The sequence below is a fragment of the Ursus maritimus genome, unplaced genomic scaffold (genome assembly GCF_017311325.1).
Source record: "Ursus maritimus isolate PB19 unplaced genomic scaffold, ASM1731132v1 scaffold_27, whole genome shotgun sequence".
Lineage (NCBI taxonomy): Eukaryota > Metazoa > Chordata > Mammalia > Carnivora > Ursidae > Ursus > Ursus maritimus.
The window spans coordinates 9,758,285-9,776,888 of NW_024425230.1; the positions used below are offsets into that span (position 1 = coordinate 9,758,285).

At 44.7% G+C, this 18,604-nt stretch overlaps 1 protein-coding gene across 3 annotated transcripts in view; it reads left to right on the top strand.

Moving 5' to 3' along the window:
• Positions 1-18,604, top strand: part of TTC23 (tetratricopeptide repeat domain 23) — a 93,473-nt gene that overhangs the window by 45,419 nt on the left and 29,450 nt on the right. For all 3 annotated transcript variants that reach the window (XR_567649.2, XM_008687596.2, XM_008687597.2), the window contains exon 7: positions 16,515-16,620. Coding sequence is in view for 2 of the 3 variants with exons in the window: in XM_008687596.2 (XP_008685818.1) it covers positions 16,515-16,620 (106 nt within the window). In the remaining variant the exon portion in view is untranslated. The remainder of the gene's footprint in view (positions 1-16,514; positions 16,621-18,604) is intronic.

The following is an 18,604-nucleotide window of genomic DNA, read 5'->3' on the forward strand; positions in this document are numbered from 1 at the left end:
TTATTAGCTGCTGATGTACTTTATCAGCATAGGATTCCTCTGTGAGGGTGTCAGTCTGGGTTCTCCAGAGAAACAGAACCAACAGGATATATACAGAAACAGAGAGAGAGACTGGTTTTAGGGAATTGGCTGACACAATCGTGGGGGCACACAAGTCAGAAATCCATAGGGTAGGCAGGCTGGCTGAAAACTCAGGCAGGATCTCTATGTTATAGTCTTGAGACAGAATTCCTTCTTCTCCAGGAAACCTCAGCTTCTTGCTTTTTAGGCCTTCAACTGATTGGATAAGGCCCACTCACATCACTGAGGGCAATCTCCTTTTCTCCAGGTCTGATTGTAAATGTTAATCACATCTACAAAATACATCCGCAGCAAATCTAGACTAGTGTTTGACCTAAAAGCTGGGCACTACAGCTCACCAAGATGACACTTAAAACTAACCATCGCTGTGAGTTCGATGTTTTTGTATTTCATCATCTGCTAAAAGCACATTTTTAATTATTTTTTTTATTTTAAAATATTCATTATTTTCTGGGGTAGAATTTAGTGATTCATCAGTTGCATATAACACCCAGGGCTCATTACATCACATGCCCTCCTTAATGCCCATCACCCAGTTACCCCATGCCTCCACTGACCTCCCCTCCATCAACCTCAGTTTGTTTTTGTTTCTTAAATTCTACATATGAATGAAATCATATGGTATTTGTCTTTCTCTGATTGACTTATTTCACTTAGCCTAATACCGTCTAGTTCCATCCATATCGTTCCAAATGGCAAGATTTTAATTTTTTGATGTCTGAGTAATATTCCATTGTATATATACCACATCTTTATCCATTCATTTGTTGATGGACATCTGGGCTCTTTCTGTAGTTTGGCTATTATGGACATTGCTGCTATAAACATTGGGGTGCAGGTGCCCCTTTGAATCACTACGTCTGTATACTTTGGATTAATACCTAGTAGTGCAATTGCTGGGTTATAGGGTAGCTCTATTTTTAACTTTCTGAGGAATTTCCATACTGTTTTCCAGAGTGGCTGCACCAGCTTGCATTCCCACCAACAAAGTAAGAGGGTCCCCTTTCTCCACATCCTCACCAACATCTTTTGTTTCCTGAGTTGTTAATTATAGGTCTATTTCACAAAGTACTAAGAGGTGAGGAAGGCCGGCCCAGGAAGAGGGACGAGCGAAGGTCTGAAGGTGAGACGTAGCTCAACTTCAGGGAACCGAACCAAGTTCCCTCTGCCTGGGCCATGGGGATGGTGAAGGTGGTAGATCGGTATCATTCAAGGAGGGTGTTGAAAGTCATGCTAAGGAATTTGAGCTTCATCCTACGGGCAGTTAAAGGTTTTCAAGCAGGGAGACTGACATCATGAGATTATCAATCTAGAAGGGTCACTCTGCAGTATGGACTAGATGGCAGAGAAGTAATCAGGGAGGTATCAGGAGACGGCCACAGCAGACCAGGTAGGGGATGATGACAACTGGACTCAGGTGTTGTCATGGTGATAAAGAACGTGGACAGACATGAGAGATGCATAGAGAGTAGAAACAGTGGGCGTAGGTGTTGGGGGAGTGAAGGAGGTGGAGGTGTCTGGCGTTGGGCCAGGTTTCTGGCTAAGGTCACTGTGTGGCCGGTGGGACCGTTTGCTGAGTGCAGGAACACTCGGTGGATTTGCCATGTTTTGTGAGTATCCATACTTCTGAATATTCTTATACAAAATGCTTTTTTCTCTGAGTATTTGCTGGTATAGATTTTCAGACGTTAAACCACTAGGAGGAAAGATGAAGATTTTATAGTTCTTGATTCAGGTTGACATCCTGCCAAAGGGTCGTTTTGATTCACCTCGCCACCAGGAGCTGGTTTGCCTTTGTTCTTAACTGACCCGGCTTCATACCAACCTTGCCAACTCTTTGACACTATTTTACTCCCATGTTATAGAATACAGTCTCGAATTTAATTTAAAGTTTTTCCTTAGTCCGGTTTTCCTAAATGTTTCCTACCGATATCCAGTTCTGCCCTTAAAATCTCAGTGCCATCTTTGCTGTACCAGTTTCTAAAGTTCAGAGAAAGGCGTCTAGTAATAATATGCTCAGGGTCTCCCGGGGAGGGTCATTACCTGTAAGAAAATCCACTGGAATGAAAGATAGGTGGCTTTTAAGACCCAACAGTATGCATATCAAAGATTGGAATTTGGTTTAGAGAAGCATTTCCCAAACTGTGTTCCGTAGAACACTGGCATCTCACACATCTCACAAGGATTCATAGGTCTTCCTAGAAAAGATGCTTGTGATTGAATAAATTTGGGAACTATTAAGTTCAAACTAAACACATGTCTCTAACACATGGTTTTACAGTGCATTTAAAATACCAGTGTGGGTCGTGAATCAAGAGGAGGGTCAAATACATCTCCGAGACCCTAGTATTCCCTGGGCCACAGTTTAGAAAACACTGGCTTAGAGAAAGAAACTGGAATTTCTAGAAGCAGGGGTCATCAACGGGATTTTACGTTCCAGCGTATTACCTTCCAGGCCTTATTACTCTTAGGAGCCCTTGGTGCTATGTGAATGGAAGATGGGTTAAGTAGTCCCTCTCGTTTGTAGGGCCCAGATTCACCATTTTTTTTTAAAGATTTATTCATTTATTTGAGAGAGAGAGCAGGGGAGGGGAGCGTAGAGGAAGATGGAGAAAATCTCAAGCAGACTCTCCACTGATATTGGAGCCCGATACCAGGCTTGATCTCGTGACCCAGAGATCGTGACCCAAGCCAAAATCAAGAGTTGGACACTTAACCAACTGAGCCACCCAGGGCCCCCCCCGCCTGATTCACCACCTTAAAGTATTTTGCCACAGTCGTTCTCCCTATCTTTTTATATAGACACACACACACATGCACGCATATATGTATGTGCCCAGCGGTAACTATCTACATTTTTTTAATCATCTAAAAGTATTTGAATATACCATGTCCTTCTATCCCTGATTACTTAACAAGGATAGTCTCTGAGGTAATCACAATACAGTTATCAAATTCAGGAATGTTGACATTGGTAGAGGCCATTTTCTATTTTGTCAGTCGTCCCAATACTGTCCTTTATGGCAGTCTTTGTTTTCCCTCCCATACAAGATCCAGTCCAGGATCATGTGTTACCATTGGTCATTATGCCTCTGGTCTTTAGTCTAGAACAGTTTCTCAGCTTGTCTTTGTCCCTGTGGACATTGACATTTTTGAAGATATAGACCAGTCGTTTTCTAGACTGTACCTCAGTTTGGCTTTGTCTGATGTTTTCTCGTGACTAGATTTGGACAACGCATGCCCGGCTAGAATATTACAAAAGGATATTGTATTTCTTAGGGTAGTACATCTGGAGGCACGTGATGTCACCTGTCCTTCATTAGTGACATTAAATTTATCACCCAGGGGCGCCTGGGTGGCTCAGTCGTTAAGCGTCTGCCTTCGGCTCAGGGCGTGATCCCAGGGTCCTGGGAGCGAGCCCCACGTCGGGCTCCCTGCTCCGCTGGGAGCCTGCTTCTTCCTCTCCCGCTACTCGCCCTGCTTGTGTTCCCTGTCTCGCTGGCTCTCTCTCTGTCAAATAAATAAATAAAATCTTTAAAAAATAAAAAATAATAATAAATCTATCACCCAATCATGGTGACTCTTCCTATACAGTAGCTATTGTTCCCCTTGCAGCCAATAAGGATTCAGTAGAGAGACATTTTTAAGACCATGTAAATACTCCACTCCTTTGCACATTTTCTCAACGTTTAGCATGCATTGATGAATCTTTCCCAAACCACTCTTTACAGCGATAGTTGCGGATGAATGATTTTCCATTCTGCCATTCCATCCACATTTATCAGTTGACATTCTACTGTTAGGAATGTCCCTCCCCCCTCCCACCAAGTTATTTGTTGTGTGTATGTTTGCTTTTTTCACTTAGTGGTATATTCTAGAAATCACTTCATAGCAGTTCATTCATCTGTACAAAGGTATAATAATCCATTTTATGTACATACTGTGTTTTTCTCAAATCGTTTTCTGTTTGGGCATTTTGATAGGTTCTAATATTTTTTAATTGCGGATAATGTTCTAATGAGTAAACTTACACACATATATTTTTATATTATTGGAGTTGTATCTTCAGAGTAAATTCTTAGAAGTGGGATTGCTCCGCCAAAGGGTGCCTGTGTGGATAGTTTTGCAGGACACTGATTTTCCTGGGGCTTCTACCGGTTATACTCCCACCAGCAATGTCGGAGCGTGCTGTTTCCCAACAGCCTCTTCCCAAAGAGCGTATCATCAAGCTTTGAGAGGCGAGAACTAACATCTCATATAGTTTTTAATCTGCACAATGGAACTGCCTATCTTTTCACAAGTTCAGTGGTTTCCTTAATATATTTTTTGTGAATTTTCTTTTCATATCATTTGTCTACTTTTTAATAGGATTTTTATCTAGTTTCTAACTGTTACAGCTCTTTACAGGGATGCCTGGGTGGTTCAGTCGGTTAATTTCTGCCTTCCGCTCAGGTCATGATCCCAGGGTCTTGGGATCGAGTCCCACATCGGGCTGCTTGCTCAGCAGGGAGCCTGCTGTTCCCCCTACTTGTGCTCTCACTCTGTCAAATAAATAAACAAAATCTTTAAAAAAGGTTAAAAAAATAAAAGTCACTACATATTACACGTATTGCCCCTTTATCCGTGACATATGTCATAAACATTTTCACCCAGTTTGTCATTTGTATTTTATTTTGTTCATGGTGTTTTTCTTGAGATAACTTATATAAAAGTTCACCCTTCTGAAGCGTATAATTTAGTAGTTTGGTCCCATTCACAAAGTGGTGTAAGCATTACCACCATCCGGTTGCAGAACATTTTCATCGCCTCAAAAGAAACTTGCCCCAGTGTGAGTTACTCTCCCATTTCTTCTCTCACTCTTGCCCTGGCAACCACCAGTCTACATTCTGCCTCTATGGGTTTGGCTGTTATAGACAGTTAATATAAATAGAATCCTATAATATGTGCCCTTTCGTGTCTGAATTTTTATCTAGCATATTGTCTTCAAAGTTCATCCATGCTTAGCAAGTATTAGTACTTCATTCCTTTAAAAAAATTTTTTTAATTTATTTATTTGAGAGAGAAAGCAGCGCGTGTGAGCTGGGGGAGGGGCAGAGGGAAAGGGAGAGAGAGAATCTCAAGCAGACTCCCTGCTGAGCGTGGAGCCTGATACGACGCTCGATCCCACGACCCCGAGATCATGGCCTGCGCCGAAATCAAGAGTCAGATGCCTAACCGACGGAGCCACCCAGGCGCCTCTACGTCATTCCTGTCTTATGGCTGAAGAGTATTCTGGCGTACAGATAGACCACATTTGTTCATCCCATCATCAGTTGAGGGATGCTTGGGTTGTTTCCACCACATGGAGATGACAAATAAAGCTGCTCGGGTCATTCACGTACAAGTGTTCACGTGGATATATGTTTTCGGGTCTCTTGGGTATAAAGCTGGTAGTGGAGTTGCTGAGTCATGTGGTAACGCAATACTTAGCTTTTTGAGGGACTGCCAAGCTATTTTCCAAAGCAGCCTCAGCATCCGATATTCCCAGCAGCAATGCCTGAGAGTCCTACCTTCTTCACCTCCTCACCAGCACGCATTAGTATCTGTCCTTTTTATTTCAGCCATCCTAGTGAAGGTGGGGTGGTATCCCGCTGTGCTTCTGACTCGAATTCCTCCAATGGCTCATGGTGTTCTGCCTCTGTGTCTATGCGTGTGGCCATGGGTCCGTCTTTGGAGAAATGTCTAGGCAAATCCTTTGCCCATTTTTTAAGTAGGGTTATTTGTCTTTTTATTGTTCACTCCTAAGAGTCCTTCATACGGGGTATTAGATACTAGACCTTATCAAATACATGATGTATAAATATATTCTCCCCTCCTGTGGGTTGTCTTCGCACTTTCTGGATCGCATCCTTGGAAGCACAAAAGTTTTTGGCTTCAGGGAAGTCCAACGTATCCTTTTTTTCTTTTGTTGCTTATGCTTTCAGCCTCACGTCTAAGAAACCCTTGCTTATTCCAAGCTCATGAAGGCTTGTATCTGTTTCCTTCTAAGCATTTTATGGTTTTAAATTTTACATTTAAATACTTGATCCATTTTGAATTGATTTTTTATAGGATGTAAAGTAGGGCTCCAACTTCGTTCTTTCGCATGTGAGTATCCAGTTGTCCCAATGCGATTTATTAAAAGGACTATCTTTTCACTGCTGAATTACCTTGGGACCTGTGTCAAAATCAATTGACCATAAATGTAAGGGTTTACTTTTGGACTTTTGATTCTATTCCATTGATCCGTATGTCTATCCTTAGGCCAGCACCACATGCTCAATCAATGTTGTTTTGTGGTAAGTTTATGGATAGCTACTATGAACATTCAAGTACAAGTTTTATGGTAAGTTTTGAAAGCCATAAGTGTGACATCTCCAACTTCCTTACTCTTTTTTAAGATTGTTTTGGCTATTCTGGCTTACTTACATCTTTATATGAATTTTAGGATAAGCTTATCAATTTTTGGAAAAAAAAACGGAGTCAGTATTGACATCTTCATAATATTAAGGCTTTCAATACATGAACATAAGATATCTTTATTTATTTAGTTTTTCCCTAGTTTCTTTCAACCACGTTTTGTAGTATAAGTTTTATACTTCTTCTGGGAGATTTATTCCCAGGTATCTTGTTCTTTTGATGCTCTTAGAAACAAAAGTTTTTTTTTCTTAATTTCTTTTCACTACTGTTCATTGCTAGTGTGTAGAAATAGAAATGATAGGTTTATCTTGCATGCTGCAATCCTGCCGAACTCGTTTATTAGCTCTAATATATTCTTTTTGTAGATCCATAATGCTTTTTTGCCATGCAAAAGCTTTCTTAATGCTTTCACATTTTCAACATTTCCCTTCACTACATTTGGATTTTGAAGCTTGTAGAAGGATTTCTCTGTATTAGTTATAGAGTAACTCACTGATTTTTATACTTGTAAAGTTTAATCGGTGACTTTTATTGTTTTTTATTCTTGAGTTGAATAAAGATTAAAGAGCGTTTAAATAAATACCTCCCAACCATTATTGAAGAGAGAGCTTTGTGAAGCTGAAATGGCATTGGGTGTGCAGTCAGAAAATCCGAGTGGGAGTCCAGATTCTTCTATTGTCAGCTGCTTGATTATACAAGTCATTTAACGTCCCCAAAAAACAAAAAACAGAACAAAACAAAAAAACCAGTCCTGCAAGAGGCCCTATCCATTTCACAGAACTGCTCAAAGGTTCAAAATGGAAAGTGCTTTGTGAACCATTAGGCATGTTGCCAGTATAAGCTCCTTTTATTTATCAACAGTAATTATTAAACATTTATCCAGGCTCCTCTTTTCTCTCAGAGCTTTACCTTAGATGCAGAAAGGTACCGTGTGGCTGCGGCTCTCCACGGGAGCCCTCGCCCAAAAGCCGTTTAGTAAGTACCCCGCTAAGAAAAGGGGGTTTGTTATTTCACCCCCTGGTTTTGCCGCTCTTCATTCCTTTGGAGTGAGAGAAACGCCCAGAGAGAAAAGACCTTTTATTTTCTGTAGAATGACGACAAGTTCCAAAGTATTTTAGGAACTAACCCATTCAAGTGGAGACAAATACCAAGCCCCACGGAGCCACCACACGGGGCAGGCGCCGGTCCCAGGGTCCCAGGGGCCGGTGACCGGGCTGCTCGGGGCCCCATCGGTCCCCCTGCAGCAGGGCTCTGCGAGACAGCCTGCAGGCACGATTGTTCCTGAAACTACTCGTGGCGGATGTTGGCAATAGACCCTTGTTCTCGATCCGAAAGAAAACTCGCAGGATTTCATTTCTGTGAGGTTGTTCGTGGGTGTGTGTGTGTTCGGGGGGGGATGAATTAACGCCCACGGGCTTCGGCTGCTTTTTTATATCTCTGACAGTCGAACTGCCTATCTTCTGTTCAGTTTTTAGGGCAGCTCTGCCTCTCAGGAGTTCCCAAACTTGGGGGCAGTTGGATTCACAAAGTATCGCGAACCAACTTACCAGTCAGTCTACCAGAAACTTGGAGGTCAGAAAATGCGGCCTCGGGTTCCTCTGGGCAGGCCATGAACCTCCGCCAAGCCCAGGGGACGGGTGACAGGTGCTCACACCGGGCTCCTACCAGCTTCAGAGGATACAGCAAATGGCAATGCCTCTGATTGGTTCTGGTTCATCACTGTGTATTTGCTGTAACACGCTATTTATAATTTCCCAAATCTCTGAAAATTCTAGCCTTTTCTTTTTTTTTTTAAGAATTTATTTATTTATTTGACAGAGACACAGCAAGAGAGGGAACCCAAGCGGGGGAGTGGGAGAGGGAGAAGCAGACTCCCCGCTGAGTAGGGAGTGCCAATGCGGGGCTCGATCCCAGGACCCTGGGATCATGACCTGAGCCAAAGACGCTTAACGGCTGAGCCACCCAGGCGGCCCCAATACGAGCCTTTTCTTGTTTAAAATTAGAAAAGATGCAGAATGCAATTATGATTCTGTGCATTATAAAAATTTTCTAAGAATAACATACATCCAGGTGCCATACTGTTTCTTTTTAAGTTACTATTTTTAAAAAAATGATAATTCTCTTTATATTAAAAAAAATCAAGCCATGCAGAAAAATACAAAGAAGTGACTTTGTATTTCCCAGGTCATCCCAGGCCTCCCTTCCCAGAAGTAGCCAGTGGTGATGCTTGTAGTATCTTTCCTCTGCATATGTACATACGGGGATAGATTGAGAGACAGGGAGGCAAGAAAGAAAAAAGAGAAAGAAAGATTGATGAATTTGACGACATAAAAACAAAAAACTTATCTGTGACAAAATATCCCAATGTCAAAAAATAAATATCAAAGGGAGGAGATACAGAAAGAATCCTTATAAAAGCTAGGTGAGGGGCGCCTGGGCGGCTCAGTCGGTTAAGTGTCCAACTCCTGGTTCCAGCTCAGGTCATGATCTCAGGGTCCTGAGCACTCAGCGGGGAGTCTGCTTGAGATTCTCTCTCCCTCTGCCTCTGCCCCTTCCCACTCATGCTCTCTCTCTCTCTCCAAAATAAATAAATAAATAAATAAATAAATAAATAAATAAATAAATAAATAAATCTTTTTTTAAAATCTAGATGAAAAAGACAACACAATAGAAATGTAGATGAAAGGCAGGAGCAGTCAGTTTACAGAAGAGGAACTACAAATAGCCAATAACCATACGAAAATAATTATCAACGTCATCTGTTATGAAAGAAATGCACTTTAACTGAGGAGAGGCCATTTTCACCTGCTGTGAGCAAAATAAGAGTTTGAGGATGCCCCGTGATGGCAAGGGTACAAGAAAGCAGGCATTCTTACGCACTGCTGGGAAGTGGGGTTGGCACTAATTTGGGGGAAAACAGTTGATATCCCCTCTCCAATTTTATAATGCACTGACCCTTTGACCAGCCGATTCACTTCTAGAAACCGACCCAACAGATAGATGTGTACACGTGTGCAAAGATGTATGAGCCATTGGGGCACCTGGGGGGCTCAGTCGTTAGGCGTCTGCCTTCGGCTCAGGTCATGATCCCGGGGTCCTGGATGGAGCCCCACATCGGGCTCCCTGCTCCGCTGGGAAGCCTGCTTCTCCCTCTCCCACTCCCCCTGCTTGTGTTCCCTCTCTCGCTGAGTCTCTCTCTATCAAATAAATAAAATTAAAAAGAAAAAGATGTATGAGCAATGAAACAGTGTCGCTGGCAAAAACGAGCCTTTAGAAATTAAACGTACTCTTAAAATCCATTAACAGGGGACTGGTGATGAAATGATGACACATCCATGTGGTGGAACACCATAGAAGCACTGAGAAGAATGAGATGGCTGTGTGTGTTCTGACTTGAAAGATGCCCAAAGTGCATTATTATTTTCAAGAAGCCAGATGTAGACCAGAATGTCGATTCAGTCCACAACTGGTCAGACCCAACAATGTGCCGGCACAGTGGCCCGCGCTGGGACTGTGATGCAGGGTCACGGCCTCGAGGAGTAGCCTAGGGTGTGACCTGGGCCTGAGCTGAATAGTCACACAGATGAATCTAGAATGGCAACTGTGGCATGCACATGGGGGAATGTAAGGGTGCTGTGAGAGCTCCCAGCAGAGCGGCCTGAGACACCCCAAAGACTGAGGAGAGGGGAGCAGGGCCACTGTGGCAGAGCCCAGAGGGCTGGTCCGGACGAAGCTGGGCGTGGGGGGCAGGGCGGAGTCAGGTTATGATGGCACATGCGCACCTGGGCACGTGCGCATTTGTATAAACATGTCAGTAGCTCTGAGAGGACGCTCGGGAAACCTGATAGTGATAACTATAAGGAGTCAGACTGCGGATGGGGAGAAGAGGGTGAGGCCTATAGACAGAAGGGAGAGGGCGCTTTAACTTACCACGTAGGCTCTTTCAAAATTATATACCGGCATTACTCTTATAATCTAAAATCTAGCTACGTTTTAAGAAAACACACACTTACGACCAAGAGAGAATGAAAGTCTAAGTTCCCAACATATCTATTTTGGTGCTAACCCTTACGGAGAGGAGGACCTTTTCTCCCCAGCCCTTTGGAGGAGCTAAAATTGACAACTGGAGAGCTGCCATTGAGGACTCTCTCTATTAAAAGAAACTGGCTTGGTCTGGGGCCCTCAGAACTCAGTGTTTGAATGCCCTCTGCACCCACTAACTTCCCTTTCAACTACCCCCCCTCTCCCCCCCACCTCCGGGGAGTCCCAGCAACATCTTTCTCTCAGCCAAGCCTCTCCGGCTGCCCTGGGCCCCCGCGGTGTGGGTGGCCATGACAGGCTTCCCTCCTGGCCAGACACGGGAGAGGAAAGGAAGTGTCAGCCTGAAGCTGCAACGTGACCCTGTCTTGTGCAAGGCCATCAGCCCAAAGCTGAAGGGTCGGATGGTCAGCTCTGGCAAGGCCAGGAGGGAAAGCCATGTAACTGCACGGCTGGCCAGTTCTAGAAGCGACACAGCAAGCTCACACCTCACAATGACAGGGGGACTTGAGTCAAAGCAGACTCCCCACTGTGGTGTCGTCCCTCTGCAGTTAGTTCTCAGAAGCTGCTTCGGGATCCACGTATTGGCAGTCCGGTCTCGCCCTAGCCAGATCATCCAACTTCTAGACCGAATTTACTACCTAGCAACTATTTCTCTGACTCTCAAATAATACTTCATCATGCTGATTAGAAGATCATCGTTCTGTAACTTCTACTCTCTTAAAAACCAGGTGTTAGACTAGAAAAGGATGCAGCTGGAAATCACAGGCCTTAGCTTGAATCCCTGTCCTGCCACTGACCCCTCTATGTGACCTTCAGTTAGTTGCTTGATCTCCTGGGTGCTTCATTTTCCCCATCTGTAAATTGGGCTGTTGACATCCCCCTTACCACTCGTTCCTCGACTAAGCGGGCAGGTGTACATAATTCACATAGCACCATGCCTGACAAAACTAGGTGCCGAATCAGTGTGAGTTTCTGCGGTCCCACTGTCCCCTCCAGCACCAGCCCTCTGCTGTACAAAGAGATCTTGGCAGTTACTGAGTTGGAGACTTATCTTGCCTTCCCCATGAGCGTTCATGTCTCCAGGGTAAAGAGACTCATTTGAGGTCCACGAATGTTCCTTGAGTGACTTGTGTACTCTCTGCTGTGCTATGGGAGAGGAGATCCCTCCCTGAGTCCGTGATCCCGTCCTTATTACCAAATGGGAAAAGAATCTGTCCGTCCCTCCTGCCAAGAGCTGGGGTTCTGCCGTCAGAAGCCTGCATGTTTTAAGTTGAGTGTTCACATGATGGGGTCTGCTTGCATAAATAGAAACATCCTTTTTACTAGTCATCAAGTTTTCCCCTCAAGAACTATTACACATTTCACAAATCCAAGGGGACAGGCTCAGTTCGATAAGAGCCTGCCAGCTCTAACTCGGGCTGAGTCTGTGGACGGCTGGATCGGCGCTGTGGAATCGGTGGTTTCCCCCAGAAACGCGCAGGAGGACCAGAAGGCCACAGCGCGCCTGGGTGGCACAGCGGTTAAGCGTCTACCTTCGGCTCAGGGCGTGATCCCGGCGTTCTGGGATCGAGCCCCACATCAGGCTCCTCCGCTATGAGCCTGCTTCTTCCTCTCCCACTCCCCCTGCTTGTGTTCCCTTTCTCTCTGGCTGTCTCTCTCTGTCGAATAAATAAATAAAATCTTTAAAAAAAAAAAAAAAAGAAGGCCACAGCGGCTCTGTACCTTGGCAGGGCGGGAAGTGGTTGGTCTTGTGAATGAGGTTTTTCAGTGAAGGACCTCGCTCAATATGGGACATTAAAGGTTTGGTTTCGGTGTTTGTTATTAACCCGGTACAACCTGCTAACAGCTCAAGAGATTTAGGAATATTGAACACTCCCTCTCAGCTTCAAGATGACAGTTGAGAAACATGTAACCATAAGATGCTGAAAACAACAAAGAATGGGAGGAGAAATTTGAGCCCTGGGAGATTAATAAATAATGAGGAGCGAACGCAGTCAAGCCACAGATCCTCAGTGGGGCCCATTACTTTTGCTCCTGCATGAAGCCAGAGAGGCAAGCAGGGCTCCTATAATTCTGTTAACGCTAACAACTAGTCCTCAAATGCTCTCTGATGCATACGACAGGGGTACTTATATTCTCTTAGCAAACAGGGTGTTGTTCCAGAATCGTGAACAGTGCTTTAGTTTGGCAAATTGGGTAATCTAATCATCACCAGCTTTGTCAACTGCCTTTGTATTTACTCCCGACGGAGGCCTCCTGTACCCTGCAGGGCTGCGGTTCTCAGTCCGCATCCCCTGGAACCCTCATATTCCACGGAGGGTCTTTTGGGGGCAGCTGGGTGGGCACAGCTGGGTGGGCTCCTAGGCCCTCTCCACCTGCTTCAGTGAGAGCAGCTCCACTCTTAACTGGCTCTGTATTTTAGAGAACGTGGAAGATTCTATTTGGAATGAAAGGGTTTTTTTGGTTTGTTTCTTGGTTTTGGGTTTTCTTTTTTTTTTTTTTTTCTTTCTTTGCTTCAAAACAAAACCTTGAAACTCAGTGGTGCCATGATGTGTGCAACCTTTTGTAAATTACTTTTCCACTCACTGGTATGTTTCTGAAACGTAGCCATGTTAAAAGACATCAGTAGAGTTCAATCCTTGTATGAATAAACCACGATCCATTCATTCCCCTTCTCCTGGATAGATTCCCCCTTTCTCACCATTTGAAATAATGCCTCAGTGAAGTTGAGGGCATTTTTTTTTTTTTTTTTTTTTGTATCAGCAGTGAGACGTGGTGAACTTTGAGCTGGCCAGGAAGGGAAGGGACAGTAGGAGGGGGTGGATGGATAGTGAGAAGGGGGGAGTGGATAGAGGACTAGAAATTGCATGGATTTCTATGTGATCGAGGCAGGGTGTGATAGAGTGAGGAGGGTTCTGTGAGCCACACGGTCCAGAGGTAGCACAGAATAAGCTATGATAAGGCCCCAAGTGTGATTGAGGACACAGACTGGCTTGCAGAAAGCAGTTAAAAATGAAGGTGAATTGAATAGGACTGCATTAAATTAAACTGAATTTGATTGAACTAATCAATGAGATGCTAATCTTGCACATTTTAAACATCATGGTTCCCTTTTTCTCCCCCCAACTCCTTCCATGTTAAACCAGCATATGGTTTTTAGAAGCTTCAAGAACATCAAATATAAATTAGATCAGGGATTGAGTTTCTGAAAAATGAATAATAAATGTTTGCTTATATTAGTATCTCACACAGAAAAATGTTGAGGTTATAAAAATTTTGTGAAATTCAGATCCCCTTAAGCTCTCAGGATCCACTTTCCTGATATTGTGAGCATTTTTGCTCTTGGAAGATTTTGCTTCCTGTCTCCAGAAGCAAAAGGTGATCTACAGAACTTTCAGAACATGTAGTTATTCATTTGAAAACAATTTTGATAGACATCTATCTTTCATGTTGCCTTGAATTATAATATTGAGTGGAAACTAAATATGAAATCTTTTTTTAATTTGAATTTGAGTTTTAATCAATCTAAAGTACTGTGTGTGTTAAAAGTCTTTGTAACAACATGAGTTAAATCTTTCCTGGTATCGCTGGGTTCCTTCCTCAGTGGTGGATTGTGGAGATAGTTAGCCGGGGAAAACCCCAGGTAAACAGGATTCGGTTTGCATTTGGGGTGGGGCAGGCTTTTCCTCTCTCTTTTTTCCTCCCTGCAAACCCTGATCATGTGATGCTTTGACTCTACCCCGTGGCTCCGACTGTCTTTACTGTTTGGAGTGTGCAGTGTTTGAAAAGCATTTCAAGTCAGAGCCTCAGGCCAAATTGAGGATAATGACTAATTGGGAGGTGGCCGAAATTACTTGTTCAATGTATTTATAGCCTATCATTAAAAAAAAGTAAATTTAAAACAAAGCATATTGTTGGCATTTATGAATATGAAATTCTGGTTGTTCTAACACAACAATTAAAGTTATTATTACCAGCCATCTTGATCTGGAGTAGCCCCATCATAAAAAGTCTAGAGCTAGTAACTCAGCTGATTTTAAATATGACAAATGAGGCGTCATGACATTTAAATATGACAGTCTAGCGTCTACCCTGATTATCAACTCAGACATGGGCTCCGCTGATCATCAGAGGATGAAGTCTCTATGCCTTTGCTGTGTCACTGTTTGGTCTGGACTAGAAAGTTCTAGTGGTAGGACTTTATCTCCTAGCCCACCTCCCATGGATTAGGCATAGCTCCTAGAGCCTGAATGAGTCTATGGGGAAGTGTGCTGGCATCAATTAGTGATGTCTGCCACCAGGGGCCAGGGCAGAAGAAGCGAATCTAAAGTCAGAGGATCAAGGTCAGAGTCTTATCTCCATCCTTTATTAGCTGTGAGCTATCTCAAGCAAGTCACCCAGTAGGCAACCTCAGCTTTCTCGTAGCAAAAGTAGTTAAGAAAATTAAAGTCGAGGGACTCCTGGGTGGCTCAGTTGGTTAAGCGTCTGCCTTCAGCTCAAGTCATGATCTTAGGGTCCTGGGACTCCATCCCAGGAGCCCCGGGAGCCTCATGTTGGGCTGCCACTCCGTGAGGAGTCTGCTTCTCCCTCTCCCTCCCCCCTCTCCTGCTCTGTCTCAAATAAATAAATTAAAGCTTTTTTTTTTAAGATTTTATTTATTTGTTTGACAGAGAGAGACAGCCAGCGAGAGAGGGAACACAAGCAGGGGGAGTGGGAGAGGAAGAAGCAGGCTCCCAGCAGAGAAGCCTGATGTGGGGCTCGATCCCAGAACGCCAGGATCACGCCCTGAGCTGAAGGCAGACGCTCAACGACTGAGCCACCCAGGCGCCCCAATAAATTAAAGCTTTTTTTAAAAAAAGAAATGAAGCATGGAACACTACATCAAAAACTAATGAAGTACTGTATGGTAACTAACATAACAAAAAAAATTTTTTTTAATAAAAGAAAATTAAAATCGTAATACTACAAATGAGAAAGAAATCTTAGTTGCATTAGTATGTCTTGCCTATCGCAATCTGGCATTTCTCCTTTAAACCCACAGAATTTTAGTGTTCTGTCACCGTTCCGGCAATTAATGGCAAACTACCTACCATCTTGCATTAGTGCATTGTACGACATCGTGCTGGCTTCCATGCTTTCCCTGTTGCCCACACTTTCTAGCCCTGGCCTCTCCTGCCGTAGGCAATTGGTAATTATGTGTTTATTGTATGAATGTAAACGTATTACTAAGTGCATTTTTAAAACTTTAGAATTCTACGGTCATATGAATATAGCTTTATTTTCTCATTTATTTTTTATTTTCTTTTTATTTGGAGAGATGTAGTTTGCCTTTTATTTGAGAGGATTGTTATTATTTTATATTCACAGGATCATAGGTTTTATTTTTTTTTTCTCTTAAAGAATTTTAAATTGGGCTTTATTTTCAAGGACCTGAGCTGTTTTCTGTGCTCAGGCAGCCCCATGGGCCCGTTTGAAGAGGGTGCAGACCGATGGGCTTGGTGGATCAGGCACTGGGGAGGCTGCCAACGCCTTCGGGGGTCCCACTTTCTGGACTGAGCACGGGCAGGGCTCTGGGCTCACCCACTTCCTCTGCACAGCACTGGCGCTCTGTGACCCATCTCCTTCCTTCTTGAACCCTTCCTCCCCGCCTCCCCCTGCGCCCTGGGCTGACACCACACTACCACGCTCCCAGGAGCAGAGACCGGTAAATGATTTACTTAGCGATGTGCCCCGGTCACAGCTTCAAGCCATCTGGACCCAGCCTTTCCCTCTCCACTTCACAATGCCTTTAAGATCCAGGTCTCCTAAGAATCGATTGTGCTTCCCCATAAATCATATCGTCTAGCGGGCTAGGAAGTTCCTTGGCTTTCTGCTTATCGCTGCAAGAACAGTTAGCTCGCTATTGCTGCTGCCGAGCAGGTAAACAAACGTGTTTCTCCTTTCCCTGGTGACAGGCGCATCTCATCGTTCTCAGCAGAAACCCCTGTCAAGAGGAGGCAGCGGTCTCCGCACATTCTGTCGCCCACGCCGCCGTCGCTTCTGGGAGGACCGAGCACCACGGTGAGCGCGCACCTTCAGTGGGCGAGGCTCGCTGCCCGCTCCCGGCCGGCTGTGCACGCGCGGCTGGGTCTGTAACCTGCTGCCTTTAGGATGGGCGCGCAGGTGGCGGGGGCTGTGACATAGGCTCCTTGGAGAGCTTTGGCGGCTTTATATGGCCATGCGTAGCTCTGCCACTTCCTTCGTTTCGCTAGTGTTCTTTGGTTTCTGTCCTCTTTGGCCTTTCTCTAATCTTTTACTTTCAAATCCAGTGAATCTTCCTCCAAACGGAGCTGTTAAGAACCCCAGAGATTCCATGCTGGGCTTACAGGGTGAGCCATGCTCTGCTCTCAAAGGGGATCTATTTTTAAAGATTGTTGTGGAGCTACTGTGGCAACAGATCTGGCTTGTGGAACCCCAGCCCACAGGCTTTCACGGGACTGGGCTTTTCCATGAGGATGCACTTACATGGTTTCGGCAGTCCAAGAGGAGTTGCCATTTATGACTCATATGGTTTTTCTTAGCCCCAGGTAATAGGTAGAGCAGCGAGCTTGGGACGTTCTTTAATCCCCTATTCTGGACTCCGAGTTTACAGTATGCCTCTGTCCATGAAGAACACATCTCCAGTGACTTTTGGGGGGGGTTGGGTCAGAATATTCAGAAACAGAATATAAGTCACAAAGACGACCTAGGACTATATTCCAAAATTTCAGATAAAAATAATCACGTACTATAGTAAAATAAGATCCAGTGTGCCAGCAAGCCTAAAATTGAGATCCAGAATAATTGGGGTTCCGGGAGGGAGTTGGGCTAGGATGTGGAGGCTGGCAGGTAGGCGGAGAGGAAGGGGACGTCTCTCTGAGCAGCTTGTCTGCACAGATCCCTGGGCCGAGCAGGGGCTCCAGCCCAGAGAGGAGCTAGTGAAGGGGATATAGCGGTTTATCCATCTGTCCAGCCCACCTGACAGACTCCTCATTCCGGTCTCCCGGAGCCTTGAGCACCTTTTCAGAGCTGGAGCCCCCCATCTAGGGATAGAGAAGGCAGGCAAACTTTCAGATCCTCTCCCCTGAAACACTCCATATATAACAATCAACTTCAAAACCTTCAAAGAGCTAGCAGTGTTTTGACCAGCTTATGCGTGCCTTACATTCCTTTAATAGGGGAAAAGAACCTTCCACTCCCAACTATTAAGATAGTGAAAATGCCAATGCGTGTTTGATGGAAATCCCTAGACTAGCAGGAGTCACAAATCGGAATGTCTACAGGAACTGAGTAAGCTGTGTGAGCGACACGGATGGTCATGACGATACAGCAGCAGCAAGCAAGCGCATCATAAATGGCAGCTACTGTGGATTTGAACGTGAGAGACAATACAGAGTGCTGAGGACTGCAGCAAACTGGGGAAGCCATAGCCTAGAGTACGCAGTGGTCTCTCAGCTCCAGCCCGTTACCGTCATGTGGAAGGCAGGCTTCTATGGCAGATGTGCTCTTTCAAGAGAAGGCAGAAATCTAGATTTTTGTGTGTAGTTGATGGTAACTAATTCAAATACGTTTTGGACTCTGAATGGGCCAAAACAAGTGTGAGGGCCAGACTTGTAACTTCTGACCCAGAGAGAGCAGGTATATAATGAATGCTTGTCGGGTCCTTCCTGTTTTCCTCAAGGGCTCATGGGTTTCAGACAACTGGAGAGTTCTGAGCATTTAAACTGGTGGGGTGGGGAAAGGGGAGTCTTGGGTATTCCCAGGGGAATGCCAGACAGCTAGGGGGCCCCTGGGTGGCTCAGTCGGTGATGCGTCTGCCTTCCGCTCAGGTCGTGATCCCAGGGTCCTGGGACTGAGTCCCCCATCAGGCTCCCCGCTCAGCAGGGGGTCTGCTTCTTCCTCTCCCTCTGCCCCTCCCCCCAACTTGTGCACTCTCTCTCTCTCTCTCTTTCTCTCAAATAAATAAGTAAAATCTTTTAAAAAGAGAGAGAGAGAGAATAGCAAACAGCTAGAGGAAACCAAGTCC